Source organism: Lathyrus oleraceus, chromosome 5, assembly GCF_024323335.1.
Source record: "Lathyrus oleraceus cultivar Zhongwan6 chromosome 5, CAAS_Psat_ZW6_1.0, whole genome shotgun sequence".
NCBI classification, from domain to species: Eukaryota; Viridiplantae; Streptophyta; class Magnoliopsida; order Fabales; family Fabaceae; genus Lathyrus; species Lathyrus oleraceus.
The window spans coordinates 428,854,040-428,878,914 of NC_066583.1; the positions used below are offsets into that span (position 1 = coordinate 428,854,040).

At 37.2% G+C, this 24,875-nt stretch overlaps 2 protein-coding genes across 2 annotated transcripts; both read left to right on the top strand.

Annotated features, from left to right (window-relative positions):
- The first annotated feature begins 15,300 nt into the window (after positions 1–15,300).
- Positions 15,301–16,305, top strand: LOC127081152 (uncharacterized). Its single transcript, XM_051021434.1, has one exon. The coding sequence runs from the start codon at positions 15,466–15,468 to the stop codon at positions 16,303–16,305; it is 840 nt and encodes a 279-aa protein (XP_050877391.1). The 5' UTR covers positions 15,301–15,465.
- A 4,667-nt stretch (positions 16,306–20,972) lies between these two features.
- Positions 20,973–21,977, top strand: LOC127081153 (uncharacterized). The gene has a single exon (XM_051021435.1). The coding sequence runs from the start codon at positions 21,138–21,140 to the stop codon at positions 21,975–21,977; it is 840 nt and encodes a 279-aa protein (XP_050877392.1). The 5' UTR covers positions 20,973–21,137.
- The last annotated feature ends 2,898 nt before the right edge of the window (positions 21,978–24,875 follow it).

Below are 24,875 nucleotides of genomic sequence, written 5' to 3' on the forward strand. Positions count from 1 at the left end.
GGCTAATCTCAAAGGGCATTTTGGACTTTTGCTACATCAAGTTAGTGATCAAGAACTATTTAGGGGATTTTTGAATACGGAGAAGAGGACTTTTCACGATTATAGATTTGGTACGATAAAGATTGAAGTAGTGAAGAGCGGCGAAGAACGAAGATCTTTCAAGAGCGGATGTGATTGAAGATCAACGGAATTCCCATACTTTTGTAATGTCTAAATTTTATTTTGTATCTTATTTGAATAATATGAGAGGCTAAACCCCCCAATGCCAAGGGGGTCCCTGAATTGATCGTGTAATGACTCTGAATTGATAATTTCCTTAATATATGATGTTTGTTGTTAATTTTATTGTGCAATGTTCGTAATGCTTTCTTTATCAGAAAAATTAGGATTGTTATATGGTTAACAATTAGCGGGATTGCAATTGTTAAGGTTTTTGTATAGTGAAACCATAGTAGATATCACCTAGGACTAGGGATACCCTATGGTTACCGATTTATTCTTGTTAATTTGTAATTGCTTGATTTCATCATAATCGCCTAAGGACTTAGAGATTAGATTGAATGACCAAAGATTTCCCTTTGGGGTCTTAGGGGGAAACAACTTTAAGATCCGGTAATTAAAACATTTTGCATTATTAAGGAGATATGCACTCAAGGGTCACTGTAGGAGATATTCATACACCATCCTTGGCATATTATTATAAACTGTGAAAAAATTTATTCTGATTTACTTTCTCTTATAGTGACTTTTTTACAAAACCCCAACTATTTGTTTTGTTCAATTGAGTAATAATTTACACTCATATTACTGCGCAATCCTCGAGATCGATCTTTGGGGAACATCCCTATTATTACTACATTGGCAAAATAGTACACTTGCTATTTTCTCGATCAAGTTTTTGGCGCTGTTGCCGGGGATTGCCAAATATAAAGTTTAAATTATCTCAACTGAAATTTTGTTGCTCTGCAACTAAAATTTATTTTCTGTTATTTTAATAATTTATTTCGATTATATCAACTAATTTGTGTCTGATATTTGTATGTGAGGTAAGGCCTCACCTTATTCTCCTTTTGACGCAGAAATTGAGAGAACCTTACGGGCAATACTCAGACAAACTCAATTGGCTAGACTGGAATCAGATGAAGAACAACCTTCCATTCATTCAGGTTCAGAAAGAGAGATCGAAATAATGGCTGATAATCCATCACCACCAGAAAGACTGTTGGGTGACTACGGAGGTGCAAATGCACCAATTGGCAAATTAACAATTGTCAACCAACCAGTGAACGTGGCTAACTTCCAGTTATATCCTAGTACTATTAATCATCTTGAAAGGAAGCATTTCACTGGAAAGGTAAATGAAGATGCAAACAAACATTTGCAGAGGTTTCTGACCATGAGTAACACTCTAAAAATGGATGGTCACACCGAAGAAGCTAAGAAGTTGAGAATGTTCACGTTCACCTTAGCAGAAGAAGCCGAAGAATGGTTCTATTCTCTACCTGTCGGTAGCATCACATCTTGGGAAGAAATGGAAAAAGCCTCCTGAATGAGTATTTTCCAGCGTCGTTTTTTCTTCGGAAGAGGTATGAAATTCTGAATTTTAAGCAGAAGGACGGGGAAACTTTGGGAGACGCCTACAAGAGATTCAAGAGAGTCCTGGTTGCCTGCCCAACTCATAATATGGATCCAACCGAACAGATGCAAATGTTTGTGAATGGTCTCAAAATAAAGACCAAACAGTTGATTGATACTGCAGCCGGTGGCTCCACTAATTTTTCAACAGCCACTGGTATCAAGAAGAACATTGAAGTTATTGCTGCTAATGAGCACTTGGAGTTGTACGATAAATGTCAAAGCAAACCAGAAGGGGTTATAGATTTAAAGCTGGAAACCTATAAAATTCGTATCGAAGATACTATAGTTGCGGAAGTTGAGAAGAAGCTGAAGACGATGAATATAGGTACCCAACAGGTGGCACAGGTCCAACCGGCTCTTACTGTCTGTTGTGAAATTTGTAATGGTCCGCATAAAATTGTGTATTGTTTTGCAACCCCTCAACAAGTGGAGGAAATCAAAATTTTGAATCAGAATAATCCTTATTCTAACACGTACAATCCGGGTTGGAAGAATCATCCCAACTTCTCATGGAAAGACCAGAAAGGGACCGCTCCTCAACACGATCAATACCAAATTCAATATCAACAACAGCAACAACAACAAGCCCCTAAGAAAGCTGATTGGGAGATTGCCATTGAAAGAATGGCAGCTCATAATGTTCAATTTCAAGAAGAAACCTGAAACAATCAGAAAAACACCACAGCATCCATAAAAAAATCTTGAAGTCCAAATGGGTCAAATCGCTCAACAATTAGCCTCGAGTTCTCAAGCACAAGGTGCTCTACCTAGTGCAACTGTGACAAATCCTAGAGAGCATAATAATGTGAGAGATGTGACGATAAGAAGTGGTAAATTTGATGAAGTAGTCGAGGAGGTGGATGAAGAGGAAGATCAATTGATCGAAGTGGATCTTGAGATCAAAGAAAATGAAGTTGTGAGGGAAGAAGTGGTAGCACCGAAACCAGTAGTGAAATAAACAGTCATTGAGCCTAAGTCGGTTGTTAAGCTTCCATTTCCCACCAGAAACAAGAAAAAAAGACAACATGAGAAAACTTTGAAAAGTTCCTAGAGTTGTTCAAGAAGCTTGAGATTAACATTCTGATGTTAGAGGCACTTGAACAAATGCCTACTTATGCCAAGTTCATGAAGGACATCATTTCTTAGAGGCGTACCTCCGACACCAACCCGATTATTCTAACCAAAACTTGTAGTGATATTTTGTAGGGTATGAAGATTCCAAGAAATAAGAAAGATCGAAGAGTTGTCACCATCCCTTGTACTATTGGAGATAGGTCATTCAACAAAGCTCTTATTGATCTAGGAGCCAATGTGAGTCTCATGCCGTTATCCATTTACAAGAATCTTGGTATAGGGGTTGTGCAAGATACCAGGATAACACTTCAATTCGCTGATCATTCGGTCAAGAAACCGTATGGTATTGTTGAAGATGTTATGGTAAAAATTGACAAGTTTGTATTTTCGGTGGATTTTGTAATTATAGAAATGTCGGAAGATGAAGAGATCCATCTCATTCTCGGGAGGCCCTTTTTAGAGACGGGAAGGTGCTTTATCAACATAGAAGAAGGGACCATGACATTGAAGGTTTATGATGAGGAATTAAAGATTGATGTTCGAAACACCATGAGGTACAAGGATGATATTTATACAGTCATACTATAGAGGTTTTGGATAAGGTGATAACGTATGATAGTCCTTTGAATGCCCCACAGTCACCTTTGGAAAGAGTGTTGAGTTTGTCCATTTTCGACAGTGATAAAGAAATGGACAACGGGGAGTCCGAAGTGCTAGCCTTGCTGGACGCACAACCCCCGTGGAAATGATATCGACCACACCGATGGGAGGATTTACGACTACCTCAAACTAGTGAGGAGATGAAGAGCCAAAGAAGGGAAAGGAGTTGAAACAACTTCCTGAGAATCTCAAATATGTCTTTCTCAATTCTGAAGGAAAATGTCATGCTATCATAAACTCGAGCCTAAAGAATATCCAAGAAGAAAAGCTCATCCAAGTCTTGAAAAAATACAAGAATTCTATTGGATGGGCAATTGATGATTTGAAAGGTATTAGCCTTACTGTGTGCATGCATAAAATTATCATGGAAGAAGAACACAAACCGGTAGTCCAACCACAGAGAATACTCAACCCAACAATGAAAGAAGTAGTTCGGAAAGAGGTGGCGAAATTGTTAGACGTAGGTCTTATATATCCTATCTCTGACAGCCCTTGGGTGAGCCCGGTGCATATTGTCCCTAACAAAGGGGGGACCACACTAATAAGGAATGAAAAAAATGAGTTAATTCCTACTCGGACAATTATCAGGTGGCGCGTTTGCATTGACTACAGAAGGTTGAACACAGCAACTAGGAAGGACCACTTCCCATTGCCATTTATTGACCAAATGTTGGAAAGGTTAGCTGAACATGATTACTACTGTTTTCTAGATGGATACTTCGGGTATAATCAGATTGCATTTGCTCCAAAAGACCAAGAAAAAATAGCATTCACATGCCTGTATGGTGTGTTTGCATATCGAAGAATTCCATTCAGGTTGTGTAATGTTCCAGCCACCTTCCAACGTTGCATGACTTCCATCTTCGCCAACATGCTCTAAAAGAATATGGAAGTGTTCATGGATGAATTTTCGGTCTTTGGATTCTAATTTGATAACTGTCTAACTAATCTCTCTCTTGTTTTAGACAGGTGCCAGAAAACAAACTTAACTTTGAACTGGGAGAAATGTCACTTCATGGTGCGAGAAGGGATATTATCGGGTCACAAAATTTCCTACAAGGGAATTGAGGTTGACCAAGCAAAGGTGGAAGTGATATCTAAGCTCCCACCTCCTGTTAATGAGAATGGTATCGGGAGTTTCTTGGGACACGCTGGTTTTTACCGCAGGTTCATAAGAGATTTCTCAAAAATCGCAAAGCCGCTGACCACTCTATTGGTTAAGGATAAGGAATTTATGTTCGACAAAGAATGCACCATAGCCTTTGAGACATTGAAGAACATGTTAATTTCAGTACCAATTGTTATTGCCTTAGATTGGTCTCTTTCGTTTGAGATCATGTGTGATGCTAGTGATATTGTTGTAGGGGCAGTCCTGGGATAACGAAGAGAGAAGTTGCTACATGTCATTTATTATGCTAGTCATGTGTTGAACCCTGCACAGATGAACTATGCAACTACTGAGAAAGAGTTGTTGGTCGTGGTTTATGCATTTGACAAATTTAGGCAATACTTATTAGGATCGAAGGTTGTCGTTTATACTGACCATGCCGCTTTGAAATATTTGTTTGCTAAATAAGACTCTAAGCCGAGGCTTCTCAGGTGGATCTTAATCCTCCAAGAATTTGATGTAGAGATTAGGGACAAAAGGAGGTGTGAAAACACAATGGCGAATCATTTATCCCGAATGTCACCAATTGAAGAAACAGAAGAAAAGAGACCGATAAAGGATGAGTTCGCTGATGAACGCATCCTCGTTGTCATCGGTATCCCTTGGTTTGCAAACTATGCAAATTATTTGGTGGGGATGTAATCCCTAACGATTTTGATTCTAACAAAAAGAAAAAGTTTTTTCATGATTGTAGGTTCTACTTGTGGGATGACCCATTCCTATACAAGAGAGGAGTGGATGGGCTGGTCAAAAGATGCGTCCCGGAGGGAGCACTCTGGTATCGGGAGTTTCTTGGGACACACTGGTTTTTACCGCAGGTTCATAAGAGATTTCTCAAAAATCGCAAAGCCGCTGACCACTCTATTGGTTAAGGATAAGGAATTTATGTTCGACAAAGAATGCACCATAGCCTTTGAGACATTGAAGAACATGTTGATTTCAGTACCAATTGTTATTGCCTTAGATTGGTCTCTTCCGTTTGAGATCATGTGTGATGCTAGTGATATTGTTGTAGGGGCAGTCCTGGGACAACGAAGAGAGAAGTTGCTACATGTCATTTATTATGCTAGTCATGTGTTGAACCCTGCACAAATGAACTATGCAACTACTGAGAAAGAGTTGTTGGTCGTGGTTTATGCATTTGACAAATTTAGGCAATACTTGTTAGGATCGAAGGTTGTCGTTTATACTGACCATGCCGCTTTGAAATATTTGTTTGCTAAATAAGACTCTAAGTCGAGGCTTCTCAGGTGGATCTTAATCCTTCAAGAATTTGATGTAGAGATTAGGGACAAAAGGAGGTGTGAAAACACAATGGCGGATCATTTATCCCGAATGTCACCAATTGAAGAAACAGAAGAAAAGAGACCGATAAAGGATGAGTTCGCTGATGAACGCATCCTCGTTGTCATCGGTATCCCTTGGTTTACAAACTATGCAAATTATTTGGTGGGGGTGTAATCCCTAACGATTTTGATTCTAACAAAAAGAAAAAGTTTGTTCATGATTGTAGGTTCTACTTGTGGGATGACCCATTCCTATACAAGAGAGGAGTGGATGGGCTGGTCAGAAGATGCATCCCGGAGGAGGAACAAAGGGATGTACTTAGAGCTTGTCATGACTCGGATTATGGAGGACACTTTAGTGGTGACAGAACAACGGCTAAAGTTCTTCAGTCAGGTCTATATTGGCCCACACTGTTCAAAGATGCCCAAGACTGTAAGAACAAAATCAGTTCTACAATAGATTCTAGGATTTTGATGATAACAAAGGATGAAACCAAAAATGACACCCTAACGAAATTTCTCTAAGTATGCAGGACTCTGAACAAGAACAAAGAAATTTGATCGCTTTATCAGATACAAACTCTGATCAGATACAAAGAACTAGAAGATCAGAAGCATCTGAAGAAGAAGTGCGCTCTAGAAGTTCTGACTCTGAGCAACAGGGGAGAAGAATACCAGAAGCTCTATACCTCCACTGGACTCAACTCTGATGATCTAAAAGACCAGTACTCTTAGAAGCTCTGATGTAACCTCAACGCAATCTCCGAGATAACAAAGACTCTGATGAAGATTCTCCAAAATCCAGAAAGAGTAACGGAAACAACTTCTTCAAATGGAAAGAAAGTATATTTAGAAAGAATTTATTCAGGGAGACATTTTGGTTATGGCAAGAAACACAGAAGTAATGACATTGAATGCTCATCAAAGACCAATATTTTGTCATCACTCCAACGGTCCTTTCACCACTATATAAAGGACAGCATACTTCAGTGAGAGACACAACAACGCACAGAAAACTCCTTACTCTCTCTCTCAGTTTTTCACGAGCTGCTAATCATACGTGAAAACACTTGCTTGCTCTATTTGTTGTAATATTTGCTTACTCTTAGAAGCACTTTCGATTACAATTCTTTTTGCTAAATTGCTTTTGTTCCTCAAGTGACTCTACGTAGTCTGTATACTTGGGAGGACTAAGAGATCACTCTCTTAGACGTTTGGTTGTATTAATCTTTCAAGATTAGTGGATTAAGTCCTTTTTGAAGGAGAAATCACCTTGGTCGGGTGGACTGGAGTAGTTTTGTGTTATGAGCGAACCAGTATAAAATTCTGTGTGTTCTTCTTTTGAAAAAGCGTTTATTTTCCAAAACAATTCAAACCCCCTTTTCTTGTTTTTCTCACCTTCAATTGGTATCAGATCTTCGGCTCTGTTATTGATTTTCTAATCAAACACTTAACAGTGTAGAGAGATCCAGAACAAGAAAAACTATGGCCAACACCAATGAAAGAGACAGTTATAATGCCAAGCCTCTAGTCTTTGATGGAGAGAAATTCGATATTACTGGAAAGATAGAATTGAAAGTTTCTTTCTGGGCTATGACGCTAATCTCTGGGACATTGTCACAGATGGATACAAACCTCCTGTAACAGATGCTGGAGTTGCCGTTTCCAGAAGTAAAATGACAGATGATCAGAAGCGCGAATTCAAGAATCATCACAAAGCCAGAACGATTCTTCTCAATGCCATATCTTACAATGAGTATGAAAAAATCACCAACAGGGAAACAACTAAAGATATACTCGACTCCCTGAGGATGACTCATGAAGGAAACTCTCAGGTCAAAAAAGCAAAGGCTCTGGCTCTAATCCAGAAATATGAAGCCTTCAAAATGGAGGATGATGAAGCTGTAGAGGTAATGTTCTCTAGATTCCAAACTCTTATTGCAGGTCTCAAAGTACTAGACAAAGGATACACAACTGCAGACCGTGTCAAAAAGATAGTCAGAAGCTTGCCAACGAAGTGGAGACCCATGGTCACAGCCTTAAAGCTTTCAAAGGATCTGAACAACATCAACCTTGAAGAGCTTTTCAGTTTACTCAGAAGTCATGAGATAGAACTGGAGGAAGATGAGCCTCAGAAGAAGAACAATTCTGTAGCATTAAAGTCCAGATCTGAAAGGCGCAAGTCTGACAGAAACAAAGCCTTCCAGGCCGAAATAGAAGATGCTGATGACTCTGAACAGGAAGATTCTGATGATGAAGAAGAATTATCCCTCCTGACTAGAAGAGTAAAACAACTCTAGAGAAAGAGGAATAATAACTTCAGGAGACCAAGACCCAGAGGGGATCAATCATAATCAACCTCAAAAGGTAAAACTAACAAAGATGTTACTTGTTATGAATGTAAAGAAACAGGTCACTACAGGAACGAATGTCCCAAGTTAAAGAAAGACAGTTCCAGAAAAGAGAACTTCAAGAAAAATTCCCTCAGAACCAAAAAGGGACTGATGGCCACCTAGGATGACAGCGAATCTGACTCATCAGAATCAGACTCTGATGAACAGGCTAATGTAGCACTGATGGCTACCACATCCAAGAACACCTCAGATGAAGAATCTGAATCAGAAGAGGTATTTTCTGAACTCTCTCGATCTGACCTAGAATCATGTCTGTCTGAAACTCTCAGCTCATATTAGAAACTAAAACAAAAATTTAAAGCTGTAAAAGGCGTTCTTGAAGAAACATTATAAGAATGTGGAAAACTTGAGATAACAATCTTAGAATTAAAAGATGAAAACAGATCTTTGACATTAGAAAGAGATGCAACAAAGAAAAATTGCTCAAAACTTGAAGAAGCGTTATCTCAAGCTCCACAAACTTCAAACACAATAATCTATAAATATGAAAAAGCTTTTCAAAAGTTTCTGAAAAATGGGATAGGGAGGAGTATTATGGCATCCATGATTTATGGAGTCAGTCAAAACAATAGAAGAGGAATTGGGTATGATCCTAGTGAAGATAAAACTTCTACTGATGAACAACCTAAATCTCCATTTTCATATCACTATACACACACGCAAGAGCAAAAATTTAATAATGCTAGAAAACCCAAAGTGTTAAGAAGCTTTGGGAAAACTAATCACAAAGGACCCAAAAGAATCTGGGTACCAAAGGATAAGATTGTTTATGTTACATATATCCTATGCAACAGAGTTAAAACACCAGTCATGGTACCTGGACTCTGGATGCTCGCGACACATGACGGGAAGAAAGTCTATGTTCCAAAGCCTGGAACTTAAAGATGTTGGATTCGTAGGCTTCAGAGGAGATCAGAAAGGAAGGATCAGAGGCTCCGGAACTATTGGTAATGGTACTCTTCCCTCTATATCTGATGTGTTATATGTAGAAGGATTAATGCATAATCTGTTATCAATAAATCAATTAAGTGATAACGGTTATGATGTAATCTTTAATCAAAAAACATGTAAAGCCATAAATCAAAACAATGGTTCTGTCCTATTCACTAGCAAGAGGAAAAACAATATTTATAAAATAAATCTTTCTGATTTAAAAGAACAAAATGTGAAATGTCTGATGTCTGTTCACGAAGAGCAATGGGTATGGCACAGACGCTTGGGCCACATTAGCATGAGAAAATTGTCTCAGCTAAATAAACTCGAGTTAGTTAGAGGCCTACCTAAACTGAAGTTTTCTTCAGATGCTCTGTGTGAAGCATGTCAGAAAGGAAAATTTTCAAAAACATCTTTCAAAAAGAAAAATATTGTTTCTACCTCTAAGCCTCTGGAACTTCTTCACATTTATTTATTTGGTCCTGTGAAAACAACATCAGTTAATGGAAAGAAGTATGGACTAGTCATTGTTGATGATTTCAGTCGCTGGACATGGGTAAAATTCCTAAGGCACAAGAGTGAGTCTCACTCTGTATTCACTAGCTTTTGTTCCAAAGTGCAAAACGAATTCGACTCTAAAATCATCAGAGTCAGAAGTGATCATGGTGGGGAATTTGAAAATAAATTTTTTGAGGAATTATTTGACTCTAATGGAATATCCCATTATTTCTCCTGCCCTAGAACTCCACAACAAAATGGAGTTGTAGAGAGGAAGAATAGGACACTCCAAGAGGTGGCCAGAACCATGATCAATGAAACAAATGTGGCTAAGCACTTTTGGGCCGAAGCTGTAAATACAACGTGTTACATTCAGAATAGAATCTCCATAAGACCTATTCTAGAAAAGACTCCTTATGAACTGTGTAAAGGAAGAATACCAAACATTTCATATTTTCATCCTTTTGGATGCTCTTGTTTTATCTTAAATACTAAGGAACATCTGAACAAGTTTGATTCCAAAGCACAAAAAGGTATTATGTTAGGATACTCAGAACGCTCTAAAGGCTACAGAGTATACAATACAGAAACCAAAATTGTGGAAGAATCAATTCATGTCAGATTTGATGATAAGCTTGACCCTGAAAAGTCAAAGCTAGTTGAGAAATTTGCAGATCTGGAGATCACTCTTGCAGGATCTGACGAGAAGATTAATGCTCCAGAAGCAACTGACACTCAAGCCTCAGAAGGAACTAACTCCCCAGTAATCCCAAAGAAAGCTAAAAGTCGCCTCAACATATCTGAAGAGTTGATTTTGGGAAATAAGGACGAACTTGTCCGAACTAGGTATACCTTCAAGACCTCTGAAGAAACTCCTCTGGGACTAGTATCTCTGATCGAGCCTACTTCCTGTGATGAGGCACTTCAAGATAGCGACTGGGTTCTAGCCATGCAAGAAGAGCTAGATCAATTCACAAAGAACAACATCTGGGATCTTGTTCCTAGGCCTAGAGGCACTCACGTTATCGGAACCAGATGGGTGTTCAGAAACAAGCTGAATGAGAAAGGAGAAGTTGTCAGAAACAAAGCTCGACTGGTGGCTAAAGGTTACAGTCAACAAGAAGGTATTGACTACAATGAAACCTTTGCTCTAGTCGCCAGGTTAGAATCTATTCGCTTACTTGTATCATTCGCTATAAATCATTCTACCAAATTGTATCAAATGGATGTCAAGAGCGCATTCCTTAATGGTTATATATCAGAAGAAGTGTATGTCAACCAACCTCCAGGTTTTGAAAATCCAAATTATCCAGAACATGTTTTTAAACTTAAGAAATCCTTATATGGACTTAAACAAGCTCCCAGAGCTTGGTATGAATGACTTAGTAATTTTCTTCTGGAACATAATTTTATCAGAGGGAAAGTTGACTCCACACTCTTCTGTAAAAACCTTAATAATGATCTCATGATTTTCCAGATATACGTTGATGATATCATTTTTGGTTCAGCTAACGCCTCTGTATGTCAAGAATTCTCTGAGCTAATGCAGGCAGAATTTGAAATGAGCCTAATGCAAGAACTAAAGTTCTTTCTAGGAATTCAAATAAACCAAACTTCAGAAGTCACGTACGTTCATCAAAGCAAATACATAAAAGACATTCTGAAGAAATTTGATATGGCTGAATGCAACTCTGCAAAGACTCTCATGCATCCAACCTGCATTCTTGAAAAGGAAGAAGTCAGTAAAAAGGTTTGTCAGAAGCTCTATCGTGGTATGATAGGCTCCCTTCTCTATCTGACTGCTACTCGCCCTGATATTCTATTTAGTGTTTGTCTCTGTGCCAGATTTCAATCAGATCCCAGAGAAACTCACTTAACAGCAGTTAAGAGAATTCTCAAATATCTGAAAGGAACTCCTAACCTGGGCCTGATGTATGAGAAAACATCAGAGTATAAACTATCCGGTTTTTGTGATGCAGATTACGCATGAGACATAATGGAATGAAAAAGTACATCTGGAAATTGTCAGCTCTTGGGAAACAATCTGATATCCTGGGCCAGCAAAAGACAATCAACCATAGCCCTGTCCACTGCAGAAGCGGAATACATCTCAGCATCACTGTGCACTACTCAGATGCTCTGGATGAAGAATCAGTTAGAGGATCTGCAAATCTTCGAGAGTAACATTCCTATCTTTTGTGATAATATTGTTGCCATTTGTTTAAGTAACAATCCCATTTTACACTCCAGAGCTAAGCACATAGAAATAAAACATCATTTTATCAGAGACTATGTTCAGAAAGGGGTAGTAACATTGAAATTCATTGATACTGATCATCAATGGGCTGACATATTTACTAAACCTTTAGCTGAAGATAGATTCCTCTTCATCCTAAAGAATCTGAACATTCAAAATTGCCCTGAATAATATGTGCCTCTGAAGTTGTAAAATGAGACTCTAATGTAAACACAATGGATTCTGCCTCTGACTCTGATACTCCTACCAAGTTAGAAGCTATCTGAGTTAGAATTCTCCAGGAACCAATCCTTTGGTATTCCTGAAGATCAGATAAAGCAAACACGTGGAGTACCTTGCGTCTGACCTTGGAACTTCTAGACAGTTGTCTAACATTAATCAAGGAACAGTCTCTTGAGATCTCCTCGAGCAGTGTACTAGCTGTTGGGATTAGACATCATTTATGAGCTGTAATCATTTTTCCCTCTAAACGTGCTGACTTGGTTTTTGTGCTAAACTCTGTTTTTTGTGTCGTTTTGCATGCGCCCTAATTTGGGTATTTAAACACATTCATTTCACACATTGCACACTTTTCACTCTCACGCACCCTTAAAACCTCAGCTCTCCCAAGGCATTCCTGCAAGCATTCTTCATCTTCATCTCAGTTTTTCAACAACATCATGAATGCTCAATAACAAGCAGTTTACAACTTCTCTCAACAAATGGGTTCAAGCGAACAAGTTCAAAGCTCAAGCAACCCAAACCCAGCGGTTACTGGTGTAGTCACAACTCCAATCTACAAGGAGCCCCACATTCTTGATCGTGAGCCTCACATTCATATTGCTACGCCATTTGAGAAACTGGAAGTATTATGTGAATAATTGGTGGATTTTGACAACATGAAAAGGAATGGCATCGACCTCACTGAAGAACTCAATAATCAAGGTTGGGGAAACTACTTCAAACGTCTATATGGTCCTATTTACACAAATCTTGTGAAGGAATTTTGGAGATTCGCTGATGTTGATGATCACTTCATCGTCTCCTATGTTTTAGGAGTCAAGATAGTGATAACTGAGAAGTCTATTGCTGCTCTTCTGGGCATGGAAAAGGATGGAAGCAGAAGAATCTACAACATCAATCCTAGGGAAAAATACATGTCCCAAGAGATTAACCCAACAATCTTCAAACAGAACGCAGAAGGCAACCCCTCCAAAAACAAGGAGCTACTTCAGAACCTCCGTGTTTGGCTGAAGATCATTCTGGGTACCATCCATCATCGTCCAATGTCAAACTCCTCAGACTACATAAACACAGACCAGTGCATTCTGTACTGCATCCACAAGGGTCTGAAGCTCTGCCTCCCAGCACTTCTATTCAAGTATCTCAGAGACTCTATACGAGATACAAGAAACAACATAAAGCCCAGAACCTACATTCCTCTGGGAAGGCTAATCTCTGAGGTAAAATTGCAAATTGAAAAGAAAAATAAAAGTTATGTAAAAAGTGCAAACAAAGGGCGAAAGAAAGTTATTTTTGAACTCGGGGATTGGGTTTGGATACATATGAGAAAAGAGAGATTCCCATCACAAAGGAAGTCCAAACTTCAACCTAGGGGAGATGTACCATTTCAAGTACTTTCAAGGATCAATGACAATGCCTACAAAATAGAACTTCCAGGTGAGTATGGGGTAAGTACTACTTTTAATGTGGCTGATTTATCTCCTTTTGATGTAGGTGATGATGGTCTAAATTCGAGGTCGAATTCTTTTCAAGAAGGAGGGAATGATGAGGATGTAATCCAAGACATAAATGATACAATGCAAAGCTTAGGAGGCCCTATGACAAGGGCACATGCAAGAAGAGTCAATGATGCTTTAGTTCACTTCATGATCAAGTCAATAGAATGCATGGGCCAAATTGAAGAAAAAGAGCCCAAGTTTATTCTTATCATCCAAGCATGTGATAAAAGGCCCAATAATGCATAAATAAATAAAAATAAAGGAAATACCAATAACCACACTATAATGGACGAAAATTGCAAGAGAAGTGGTAAATAAAGAATTGCCATTATTCTGCCCTTTCAAGAACCCCACTATCTCTTCTTTATTTTTGCACTTTCTTTGTAATAACTCAACCCACTATCATGATGATTAGTGGCTGAAATCCTTTTGTTTTCTTAGGAGTTAATTTTTACTTATTTTATCATCTTAAGTCATTCCTATATAAAGGAGGCATGTATCTTCTTTTTGGATCAATGAATTTTGTCAAGTTTACACATTGTGTAAGTGAGAGTATTTGCTCTTAGGTTCTGGATTGAACCAAAATTGATCTTATCAAGAAATCCTTTTCTTGTGGTGATCCTCATCCATAGGCTTATGATTCTCTCTTGGATTAGAAAGAGTGTGGTGCCCCTTCTACTTAATTCCATTTCTTATTTCTCATTTATTTCATATAAGTCTCGTTTATTTTATATGCATGTATCAAATTCTGTCATTCTTTCAATTATAAGGCATATTACTTCCTCTGAGTCACAAAAGAATTAATATTCCAAAAGTTAACAAAGTTGTTTCAGGAATTTTGAAGGAAATGCATAATTCTCAAAAGTTAGTGCATATCAAGTGGTAATCAGAGCACATTCCAAAAAAAAGGGTCGAAATATGGTAAATTGTCTATATTCTTGTTCTTCATTATTATCCATTTATCATTATAAAAAAAATTCGAAAAAAAAGGGTATAAGAAGAAAATTGAAAAAAAAGGGATCTAATTGTTAAAGATTGTGATTCAAAAAAAAAATCTATTTTTTTTCTTGCCACACTCTTAAAATTCTCCTGGTTTCCTTTGTTTTAGAGTTTTTTTTGTTTGCTGTTTTTTTTTAGTTTTTTGTGTGTTGATTATCATCTGAAATTGATTTCTTTGTGTTGATTCATTTTGGTTTCTCTAAAGAACTCAAAGAGCAAATTGAGTGGTAAAAGGCAGAGTGTTTTTATTATTAAAGAAAGCCAAAAATAAAAAATAAAAAAAATTGAGTGAAACACGAGTGATTGAATGTAAACACGTGAGTAGAGTGGTGAGGTCCATTTTTAAAACACTTGTTCCTAATTTCACAAATATTTCACAAGTATGTCTAGTTCACCTTCACCTAGAACAACAGCTTTAACTGTTCAGATCGCAGCCATGCGTGACAATTTTGAAAGATTGTTAAGAGAACAAGGTGAACAACTTCAACAAAGAATTGATGAGTTGGAAAGGAGGCCCCAAAATTCTAATGATGGTAGTGGTGATGAGGAGGAAAGAAGACGTAGAAGGAGACAAGGGGGAAATAGTTTGAGGGGCATAAAAATTAAAGTTCCATCTTTTGTTGGGAAGAGTGACCCGGAGGCATATCTAGAATGGGAGACTAAACTTGAACAAATTTTTAATTGTCACAATTATTCTAATCTTGAAAAAGTGCAGGTTGCTTCTATTGAGTTCAAGGAGTATGCCTTAGTTTGGTGGGATCAATTGACCAAAGATAGAAGGAGGTATGCAGAACGACCAATTGATACTTGGGAAGAGATGAAAAGAATCATGAGGATAAGGTTTGTTCCTTCCTATTATCATAGGGAATTGCACAACAAATTACAAAGACTCACTCAAGGTTCTAAAAGTGTTGAAGAATATTTCAAGGAGATGGAAGTTCTCAAAATTAGAGCTAATGTAGAGGAGGACGATGAAGCAACTATGGCTAGGTTTCTCCATGGTCTAAATCATGACATTAGTGACATAGTGGAACTTCATCACTATGTTGAAATGGATGAATTGGTACACCAAGCTATCAAAGTGGAACAACAACTCAAAAGAAAGAGCCAAGCAAGGAGAAATTCCACCACTTTCAATTCTCAAAGTTGGAAGGACAAAACAAAGAAGGAGGGTGCTTCATCATCTAAGGAAGCCACGGTTGAAAACAAAGGTAAAACTATTACATCTTCTTTTTCAAGTGTTTCAACTAACAAAAGTGTTAAGTGTTTCAAGTGTCAAGGCCAAGGACATATTGCATCTCAATGTCCAACAAAGAGAACTATGCTTATGGAAGAAAATGAAGAAATTGTTGAAGAGGAGGATGGTGATTATGATGAGGAGTTTGAAGAAGAAATACCTAGTGGAGATTTACTCATGGTGAGAAGAATGTTGGGAAGCCAAATAAAGGAGGAGGATACAAGTCAAAGAGAAAACCTTTTTCAGACAAGATGCTTTGTGCAAGGAAAGGTTTGTTCTTTAATAATTGATGGAGGAAGTTGTACAAATGTTGCAAGCACGCGTCTGGTTTCTAAACTAAAATTGGAAACAAAACCTCACCCTAAGCCTTACAAACTCCAATGGCTTAATGAAAGTGTAGAAATGCTTGTTAATAAATAAGTTGAGATTTGTTTTAAAATTGGAAAATATGAGGATGTAGTGTTGTGTGATGTAGTACCAATGGAAGCTAGTCATTTGTTATTAGGCAGGCCTTGGCAATTTGATAGAAAAGCCAATCATGATAGGTACTCCAATAAGTACTCTTTTATGTATCATGATCAAAAGATCAATCTTGTACCGTTAAATCCTAGTGAGGTGAGAGAAGATCAAAGAAAAATATGATCAAAAAAAAAAAAAAAAAAAAAAAAAAGAAAAGAATGAAAAGAAAAAGAATGATAAAAGAGAAAAGAAACAAAGTTTAATTGCAAAAAAAAGAGATGTGAAAAAAGCCATTGTGTCACACCAGCCTTTGTACTTGCTCTTTTGCAAGGAGGTGCCTTTGCTAACCACTATTTCTAATGAAAAAAATTGCCAAATTGTGTTGAGTCTCTTTTGCAGGAATTTAAAGAATTGTTTCTGAAAGAGGTGCCAAGTGGTTTACCACCTATAAGAGGAATTGAACATCATATTGATCTCAATCCAGAAGCATCTTTGCCTAATAGGCCAGCATATAGAAGCAATCCACAACAAACTCAAGAGATATAAAGGCAAGTTGCTGAATTGATAAGTAAAGGATGGGTAAGAGAAAGTTTAAGTCCTTGTGTTGTCCCTATTATTCTAGTCCCTAAAAAGGATGGTAGTTGGAGGATGTGCACTGATTGTAGGGCCATTAACAATATTACCATTAAATATAGGCATCCTATTCCTAGACTAGAAGATTTGCTTGATGAATTGTTTGGTGCATGCTTATTTTCTAAAATTGATTTGAAAAGTGGATATCACCAAATTAGAATAAGGGAAGGGGATGAATGGAAAACTGCTTTTAAAACAAAATTTGGTTTATATGAGTAGATGGTTATGCCTTTTGGATTAACTAATGCACCTAGTACTTTCATGAGACTAATGAACCATGTGTTAAGGGAGTTCTTGGGTAAGTTTGTTATTGTGTATTTTGATGATATTTTGATTTATAGCAAGAACTTAGATGATCATTGCATTCATTTAAGGGATGTTTTGCAAGTGCTAAGATATGAAAATTTGTATGCCAACCTAGAAAAATGTGTCTTTTGCTCCGATCATGTGATTTTTTTAGGTTTCATTGTGAGCTCTAAAGGAGTTCACGTTGATGAGGAAAAGGTGAAAGCCATTTGAGAGTGGCCTCCTTCCAAAAATGTAAGTGAGGTAAGAAGCTTTCATGGTTTGGCTAGTTTTTATAGGAGGTTTGTGAAGGACTTTAGTACCTTGGCAACACCCCTCAATGAAATTGTTAAAAAGGATGTTGGTTTTAAATGGGGTGAAAAACAAGAGCAAGCCTTTGCTGCCCTAAAGGAAAAGCTCACCCAAGCACCAATTCTTGCATTGCCTAATTTTTCTAAATCTTTTGAAATTGAATGTGATGCATCTAATGTGGGAATTGGAGCTGTTTTGTTGCAGGAAGGTCATCCACTTGCTTATTTTAGTGAAAAGCTAAAAGGAGCTGCCCTTAATTATTCTACATATGATAAGGAATTGTATTCCTTGGTGAGAGCTCTACAAACTTGGCAACATTACTTGCTGCCCAAAGAGTTTGTCATTCATAGTGATCACGAATCCTTGAAACATTTGAAGGCACAAGGTAAGTTGAATAAGAGGCATGCCAAGTGGGTTGAGTTTCTTGAACAATTTCCTTATGTAATCAAGCATAAGAAAGGTAAATCTAATGTTGTGGCAGATGCACTCTCAAGAAGACATGTCTTGCTTTCTACTCTTGAAACAAAAGTTTTTGGTCTTGAGCATATTAAAGATTTGTATAAAAGTGACCTTGAATTTTCTTCAAAAATTTTAGCTTGTGAGCATACTGCCTTCAATGGGTATTTTAGGCACAATGGCTATTTATTTAAAGAAAAAAAACTATGTGTGCCTAAAGGTTCCATTAGAGAATTACTTGTAAAAGAGGCGCATGAGGGAGGACTAATGGGTCATTTTGGGGTTTCTAAAACTCTAGAATTCTTAAAAGAACATTTTTATTGGCCTCACATGAAAATTGATGTCCAAAAGCTTTGTGAAAGATGCATTGTGGGTAAAAAGGCTAAATCAAAAGTTATGTCTCATGGTTTGCATACTCCTTTGCCTGTACCTGAATTTCCTTGGATTGACATTTCCATGGACTTTGTTTTGGGGCTGCCTAGAACAAAGAATGGCAAAGATTCTATTTTTGTAGTTGTGGACAGGTTTTCAAAAATGACACATTTTATTTCATGTAAAAAGGTGGATGATGCGTGTCATGTTGCTGATTTGTTCTTTAAGGAAGTGGTGCGCCTACATGGCTTACCAAGGAGCATTGTCTCTGATCGTGACTCCAAGTTCTTAAGCCATTTTTGGAGGACTTTGTGGGGAAAGGTGGGTACAAAGTTATTATTTTCCACTACTTGTCATCCCCAAACAGATGGACAAACTGAAGTAGTAAATAGAACTCTTTCTACTCTTCTTAGGGTTTTTCTTAAAAAGAATTTAAAAATATGGGAGGAATGGTTACCTCATGTAGAGTTTGCTTACAATAGGGTTGTCCATAGCACTACACAACATTCACCTTTCGAGATTGTGTATGGTTTTAATCCTTTAACACCTCTTGATTTGTTACCATTGCCTAACACATCTATTTTGAAGCATAAAGATGGGAAAGCTAAGGCTGAATTTGTGAGAAAATTGCATGAACAAGTAAAATTGCAAATTGAAAAGAAAAATAAAAGTTATGCAAAAAGTGCAAACAAAGGGCGAAAGAAAGTTATTTTTGAACCCGGGGATTGGGTTTGGATACATATGAGAAAAGAGAGATTCCCATCACAAAGGAAGTCCAAACTTCAACCTAGGGGAGATGGACCATTTCAAGTACTTTCAAGGATCAATGACAATGCCTACAAAATAGAACTTCCAGGTGAGTATGGGGTAAGTACTACTTTTAATGTGGTTGATTTATCTCCTTTTGATGTAGGTGATGATGGTCTAAATTCGAGGTCGAATTCTTTTCAAGAAGGAGGGAATGATGAGGACGTAATCCAAGACATAAATGATACAATGCAAAGCTTAGGAGGCCCTATGACAAGGGCACGTGCAAGAAGAGTCAATGATGCTTTAGTTCACTTCATGATCAAGTCAATAGAATGCATGGGCCAAATTGAAGAAAAAGAGCCCAAGTTTATTCTTATCATCCAAGCATGTGATAAAAGGCCCAATAATGCATAAATAAATAAAAATAAAGGAAATACCAATAACCACACTATAATGGACGAAAATTGCAAGAGAAGTGGTAAATAAAGAATTGCCATTATTCTGCCCTTTCAAGAACCCCACTATCTCTTCTTTATTTTTGCACTTTCTTTGTAATAACTCAACCCACTATCATGATAATTAGTGGCTGAAATCCTTTTGTTTTCTTAGGAGTTAATTTTTACTTATTTTATCATCTTAAGCCATTCCTATATAAAGGAGGCATGTATCTTCTTTTTGGATCAATGAATTTTGTCAAGTTTACACATTGTGTAAGTGAGAGTATTTGCTCTTAGGTTCTGGATTGGACCAAAATTGATCTTATCAAGAAATCCTTTTCTTGTGGTGATCCTCATCCATAGGCTTATGATTCTCTCTTGGATTAGAAAGAGTGTGGTGCCCCTTCTACTTAATTCCATTTCTTATTTCTCATTTATTTCATATAAGTCTCGTTTATTTTATATGCATGTATCAAATTCTGTCATTCTTTCAATTATAAGGCATATTACTTCCTCTGAGTCACAAAAGAATTAATATTCCAAAAGTTAACAAAGTTGTTTCAGGAATTTTGAAGGAAATGCATAATTCTCAAAAGTTAGTGCATATCAAGTGGTAATCAGAGCACATTCCAAAAAAAAGGGTCGAAATGTGGTAAATTGTCTATATTCTTGTTCTTCATTATTATCCATTTATCATTATAAAAAAAATTCGAAAAAAAAGGGTATAAGAAGAAAATTGAAAAAAAGGGATCTGATTGTTAAAGATTGTGATTCAAAAAAAAAATCTATTTTTTTTTCTTGCCACACTCTTAAAATTCTCCTGGTTTCGTTTGTTTTAGAGTTTTTTTTTGTTTGCTGTTTTTTTAAAGTTTTTTGTGTATTGATTATCATCTGAAATTGATTTCTTTGTGTTGATTCATTTTGGTTTCTCTAAAGAACTAAAAGAGCAAATTGAGTGGTAAAAGGCAGAGTGTTTTTATTATTAAAAAAAGCCAAAAATAAAAAATAAAAAAAATTGAGTGAAACACGAGTGATTGAATGTAAACACGTGAGTAGAGTGGTGAGGTCCATTTTTAAAACACTTGTTCCTAATTTCACAAATATTTCACAAGTATGTCTAGTTCACCTTCACCTAGAACAACACCTTTAACTGTTCAGATCGCAGTCATGCGTGACAATTTTGAAAGATTGTTAAGAGAACAAGGTGAACAACTTCAACAAAGAATTGATGAGTTGGAAAGGAGGCCCCAAAATTCTAATGATGGTAGTGGTGATGAGGAGGAAAGAAGACGTAGAAGGAGACAAGGGGGAAATAATTTGAGGGGCATAAAAATTAAAGTTCCATCTTTTGTTGGGAAGAGTGACCCGGAGGCATATCTAGAATGGGAGACTAAACTTGAACAAATTTTTAATTGTCACAATTATTCTAATCTTGAAAAAGTGCAGGTTGCTTCTATTGAGTTCAAGGAGTATGCCTTAGTTTGGTGGGATCAATTGACCAAAGATAGAAGGAGGTATGCAGAACGACCAATTGATACTTGGGAAGAGATGAAAAGAATCATGAGGATAAGGTTTGTTCCTTCCTATTATCATAGGGAATTGCACAACAAATTACAAAGACTCACTCAAGGTTCTAAAAGTGTTGAAGAATATTTCAAGGAGATGGAAGTTCTCAAAATTAGAGCTAATGTAGAGGAGGACGATGAAGCAACTATGGCTAGGTTTCTCCATGGTCTAAATCATGACATTAGTGACATAGTGGAACTTCATCACTATGTTGAAATGGATGAATTGGTACACCAAGCTATCAAAGTGGAACAACAACTCAAAAGAAAGAGCCAAGCAAGGAGAAATTCCACCACTTTCAATTCTCAAAGTTGGAAGGACAAAACAAAGAAGGAGGGTGCTTCATCATCTAAGGAAGCCACGGTTGAAAACAAAGGTAAAACTATTACATCTTCTTTTTCAAGTGTTTCAACTAACAAAAGTGTTAAGTGTTTCAAGTGTCAAGGCCAAGGACATATTGCATCTCAATGTCCAACAAAGAGAACTATGCTTATGGAAGAAAATGAAGAAATTGTTGAAGAGGAGGATGGTGATTATGATGAGGAGTTTGAAGAAGAAATACCTAGTGGAGATTTACTCATGGTGAGAAGAATGTTGGGAAGCCAAATAAAGGAGGAGGATACGAGTCAAAGAGAAAACCTTTTTCAGACAAGATGCTTTGTGCAAGGAAAGGTTTGTTCTTTAATAATTGATGGAGGAAGTTGTACAAATGTTGCAAGCACGCGTCTGGTTTCTAAACTAAAATTGGAAACAAAACCTCACCCTAAGCCTTACAAACTCCAATGGCTTAATGAAAGTGTAGAAATGCTTGTTAATAAATAAGTTGAGATTTGTTTTAAAATTGGAAAATATGAGGATGTAGTGTTGTGTGATGTAGTACCAATGGAAGCTAGTCATTTGTTATTAGGCAGGCCTTGGCAATTTGATAGAAAAGCCAATCATGATAGGTACTCCAATAAGTACTCTTTTATGTATCATGATCAAAAGATCAATCTTGTACCGTTAAATCCTAGTGAGGTGAGAGAAGATCAAAGAAAAATATGATCAAGAAAGAAAAGAAAAAGAAAAAGAAAAAGAAAAGAATGAAAAGAAAAAGAATGATAAAAGAGAAAAGAAACAAAGTTTAATTGCAAAAAAAAGAGATGTGAAAAAAGCCATTGTGTCACACCAGCCTTTGTACTTGCTCTTTTGCAAGGAGGTGCCTTTGCTAACCACTATTTCTAATGAAAAAAATTGCCAAATTGTGTTGAGTCTCTTTTGCAGGAATTTAAAGAATTGTTTCTGAAAGAGGTGCCAAGTGGTTTACCACCTATAAGAGGAATTGAACATCATATTGATCTCAATCCAGAAGCATCTTTGCCTAATAGGCCAGCATATAGAAGCAATCCACAACAAACTCAAGAGATATAAAGGCAAGTTGCTGAATTGATAAGTAAAGGATGGGTAAGAGAAAGTTTAAGTCCTTGTGTTGTCCCTATTATTCTAGTCCCTAAAAAGGATGGTAGTTGGAGGATGTGCACTGATTGTAGGGCCATTAACAATATTACCATTAAATATAGGCATCCTATTCCTAGACTAGAAGATTTGCTTGATGAATTGTTTGGTGCATGCTTATTTTCTAAAATTGATTTGAAAAGTGGATATCACCAAATTAGAATAAGGGAATGGGATGAATGGAAAACTGCTTTTAAAATAAAATTTGGTTTGTATGAGTAGATGGTTATGCCTTTTGGATTAACTAATGCACCTAGTACTTTCATGAGACTAATGAACCATGTGTTAAGGGAGTTCTTGGGTAAGTTTGTTATTGTGTATTTTGATGATATTTTGATTTATAGCAAGAACTTAGATGATCATTTCATTCATTTAAGGGATGTTTTGCAAGTGCTAAGATATGAAAAATTGTATGCCAACCTAGAAAAATGTGTCTTTTGCTCCGATCATGTGATTTTTTTAGGTTTCATTGTGAGCTCTAAAGGAGTTCACGTTGATGAGGAAAAGGTGAAAGCCATTTGAGAGTGGCCTCCTCCCAAAAATGTAAGTGAGGTAAGAAGCTTTCATGGTTTGGCTAGTTTTTATAGGAGGTTTGTGAAGGACTTTAGTACCTTGGCAGCACCCCAAAAATGAAATTGTGTAAGTGAGAGTATTTGCTCTTAGGTTCTGGATTGGACCAAAATTGATCTTATCAAGAAATCCTTTTCTTGTGGTGATCCTCATCCATAGGCTTATGATTCTCTCTTGGATTAGAAAGAGTGTGGTGCCCCTTCTACTTAATTCCATTTCTTATTTCTCATTTATTTCATATAAGTCTCGTTTATTTTATATGCATGTATCAAATTCTGTCATTCTTTCAATTATAAGGCAGATTACTTCCTCTGAGTCACAAAAGAATTAATATTCCAAAAGTTAACAAAGTTGTTTCAGGAATTTTGAAGGAAATGCATAATTCTTAAAAGTTAGTGCATATCACACCTCCACCAAACACTTCCGCTGAACCACAAACTCTCAACCTAAGCCCTCCCATTTCTCCACCTCCACCATTTGAACCACAAAACACCCTGCCAACCCTAGAGGAAGCAATAGTGTTGTTTGCAGGAGCCTCAGTTGACAAGGTCAAGTCTCTGACCATCAACTTTGGCATCAGTGATGATCCTACAACTGTTAGGACACACTGGAACAGAGTTATTGGCTGGATGACCTCTGAAGCCTTCAAGCTGAAGAGCCTCTTTGAGCAAGTCAGAAACGACTTCACCAGAGATGCTGAAGTAAGACTACAAGAGCGCTTAGCCAGAGAAGCTGAGGAGCAAGCCAGAAAGGAAGCAGAAGAAAAAGTTAGGCAAGAGGAATTTCAAAGACTTAAGGAAGCTGAAGCCAAAGCTCTAGCTGACGCTGCTGCTGCTGAAGCTGAAGCTCGTCGTGCTGAAGAATCTGCCAGCAGGGTAGAACCGAATGCTCTGACTCAGGGGGAGTCTTCCACCTTTGTCCCTCTGGTTCTCAAGACTCTTGAAGATCTTCAGAAGGAGCAGAAGGAAGTCTGAGCTAGATTGGATCAACAGGATTCAGTCAACGTCAACATTTAGAATCTCCTGACCCAGCTGCTTTAGAGGATGCCTCCACCTCCCAACCCTTAGGCACCTAGGATTTTCCTTTGTTGATTTGCTTGTTGCTATTTGTTTCTGTTTGTTTTCGCTTTCTGCTGATTGTGATTAATATCCGAATATATATATATATATTTCCCTTTTCTTTATTTTGCTAAGTCTTTTTGATTCTGACAAAAAAGGGGAGAAATAAAAACAACTCCGATGAAAACATATCTAAATCCTTTAGTACTCTGCGAACATTTTATTCAATAAAATGGTTCTAATCCTTTTTTGACTCAGATATCTGCAGAAGAGTATCTAGAAACAATCATATCATGGAAGCCCCGGTAAGAACTTCTGAACTCCCAGGCTTATCTCAGGGGGAACTCACGTCTATCTGATCTGATAAATTCTTATCTCTAAATGTTTCATCTCTAAATTAAGATTGTTTTGTCATCATCAAAAAGGGGGAGATTGTAAGAACAAAATCAGTTCTACAATAGATTCCAGGATTTTGATGATAACAAAGGATGAAACCAAAAATGGCACCCTAACGAAATTTCTCTAAGTATGCAGGACTCTGAACAAGAACAAAGAAATCTGATCTCTTTATCAGATACAAACTCTGATCAGATACAAA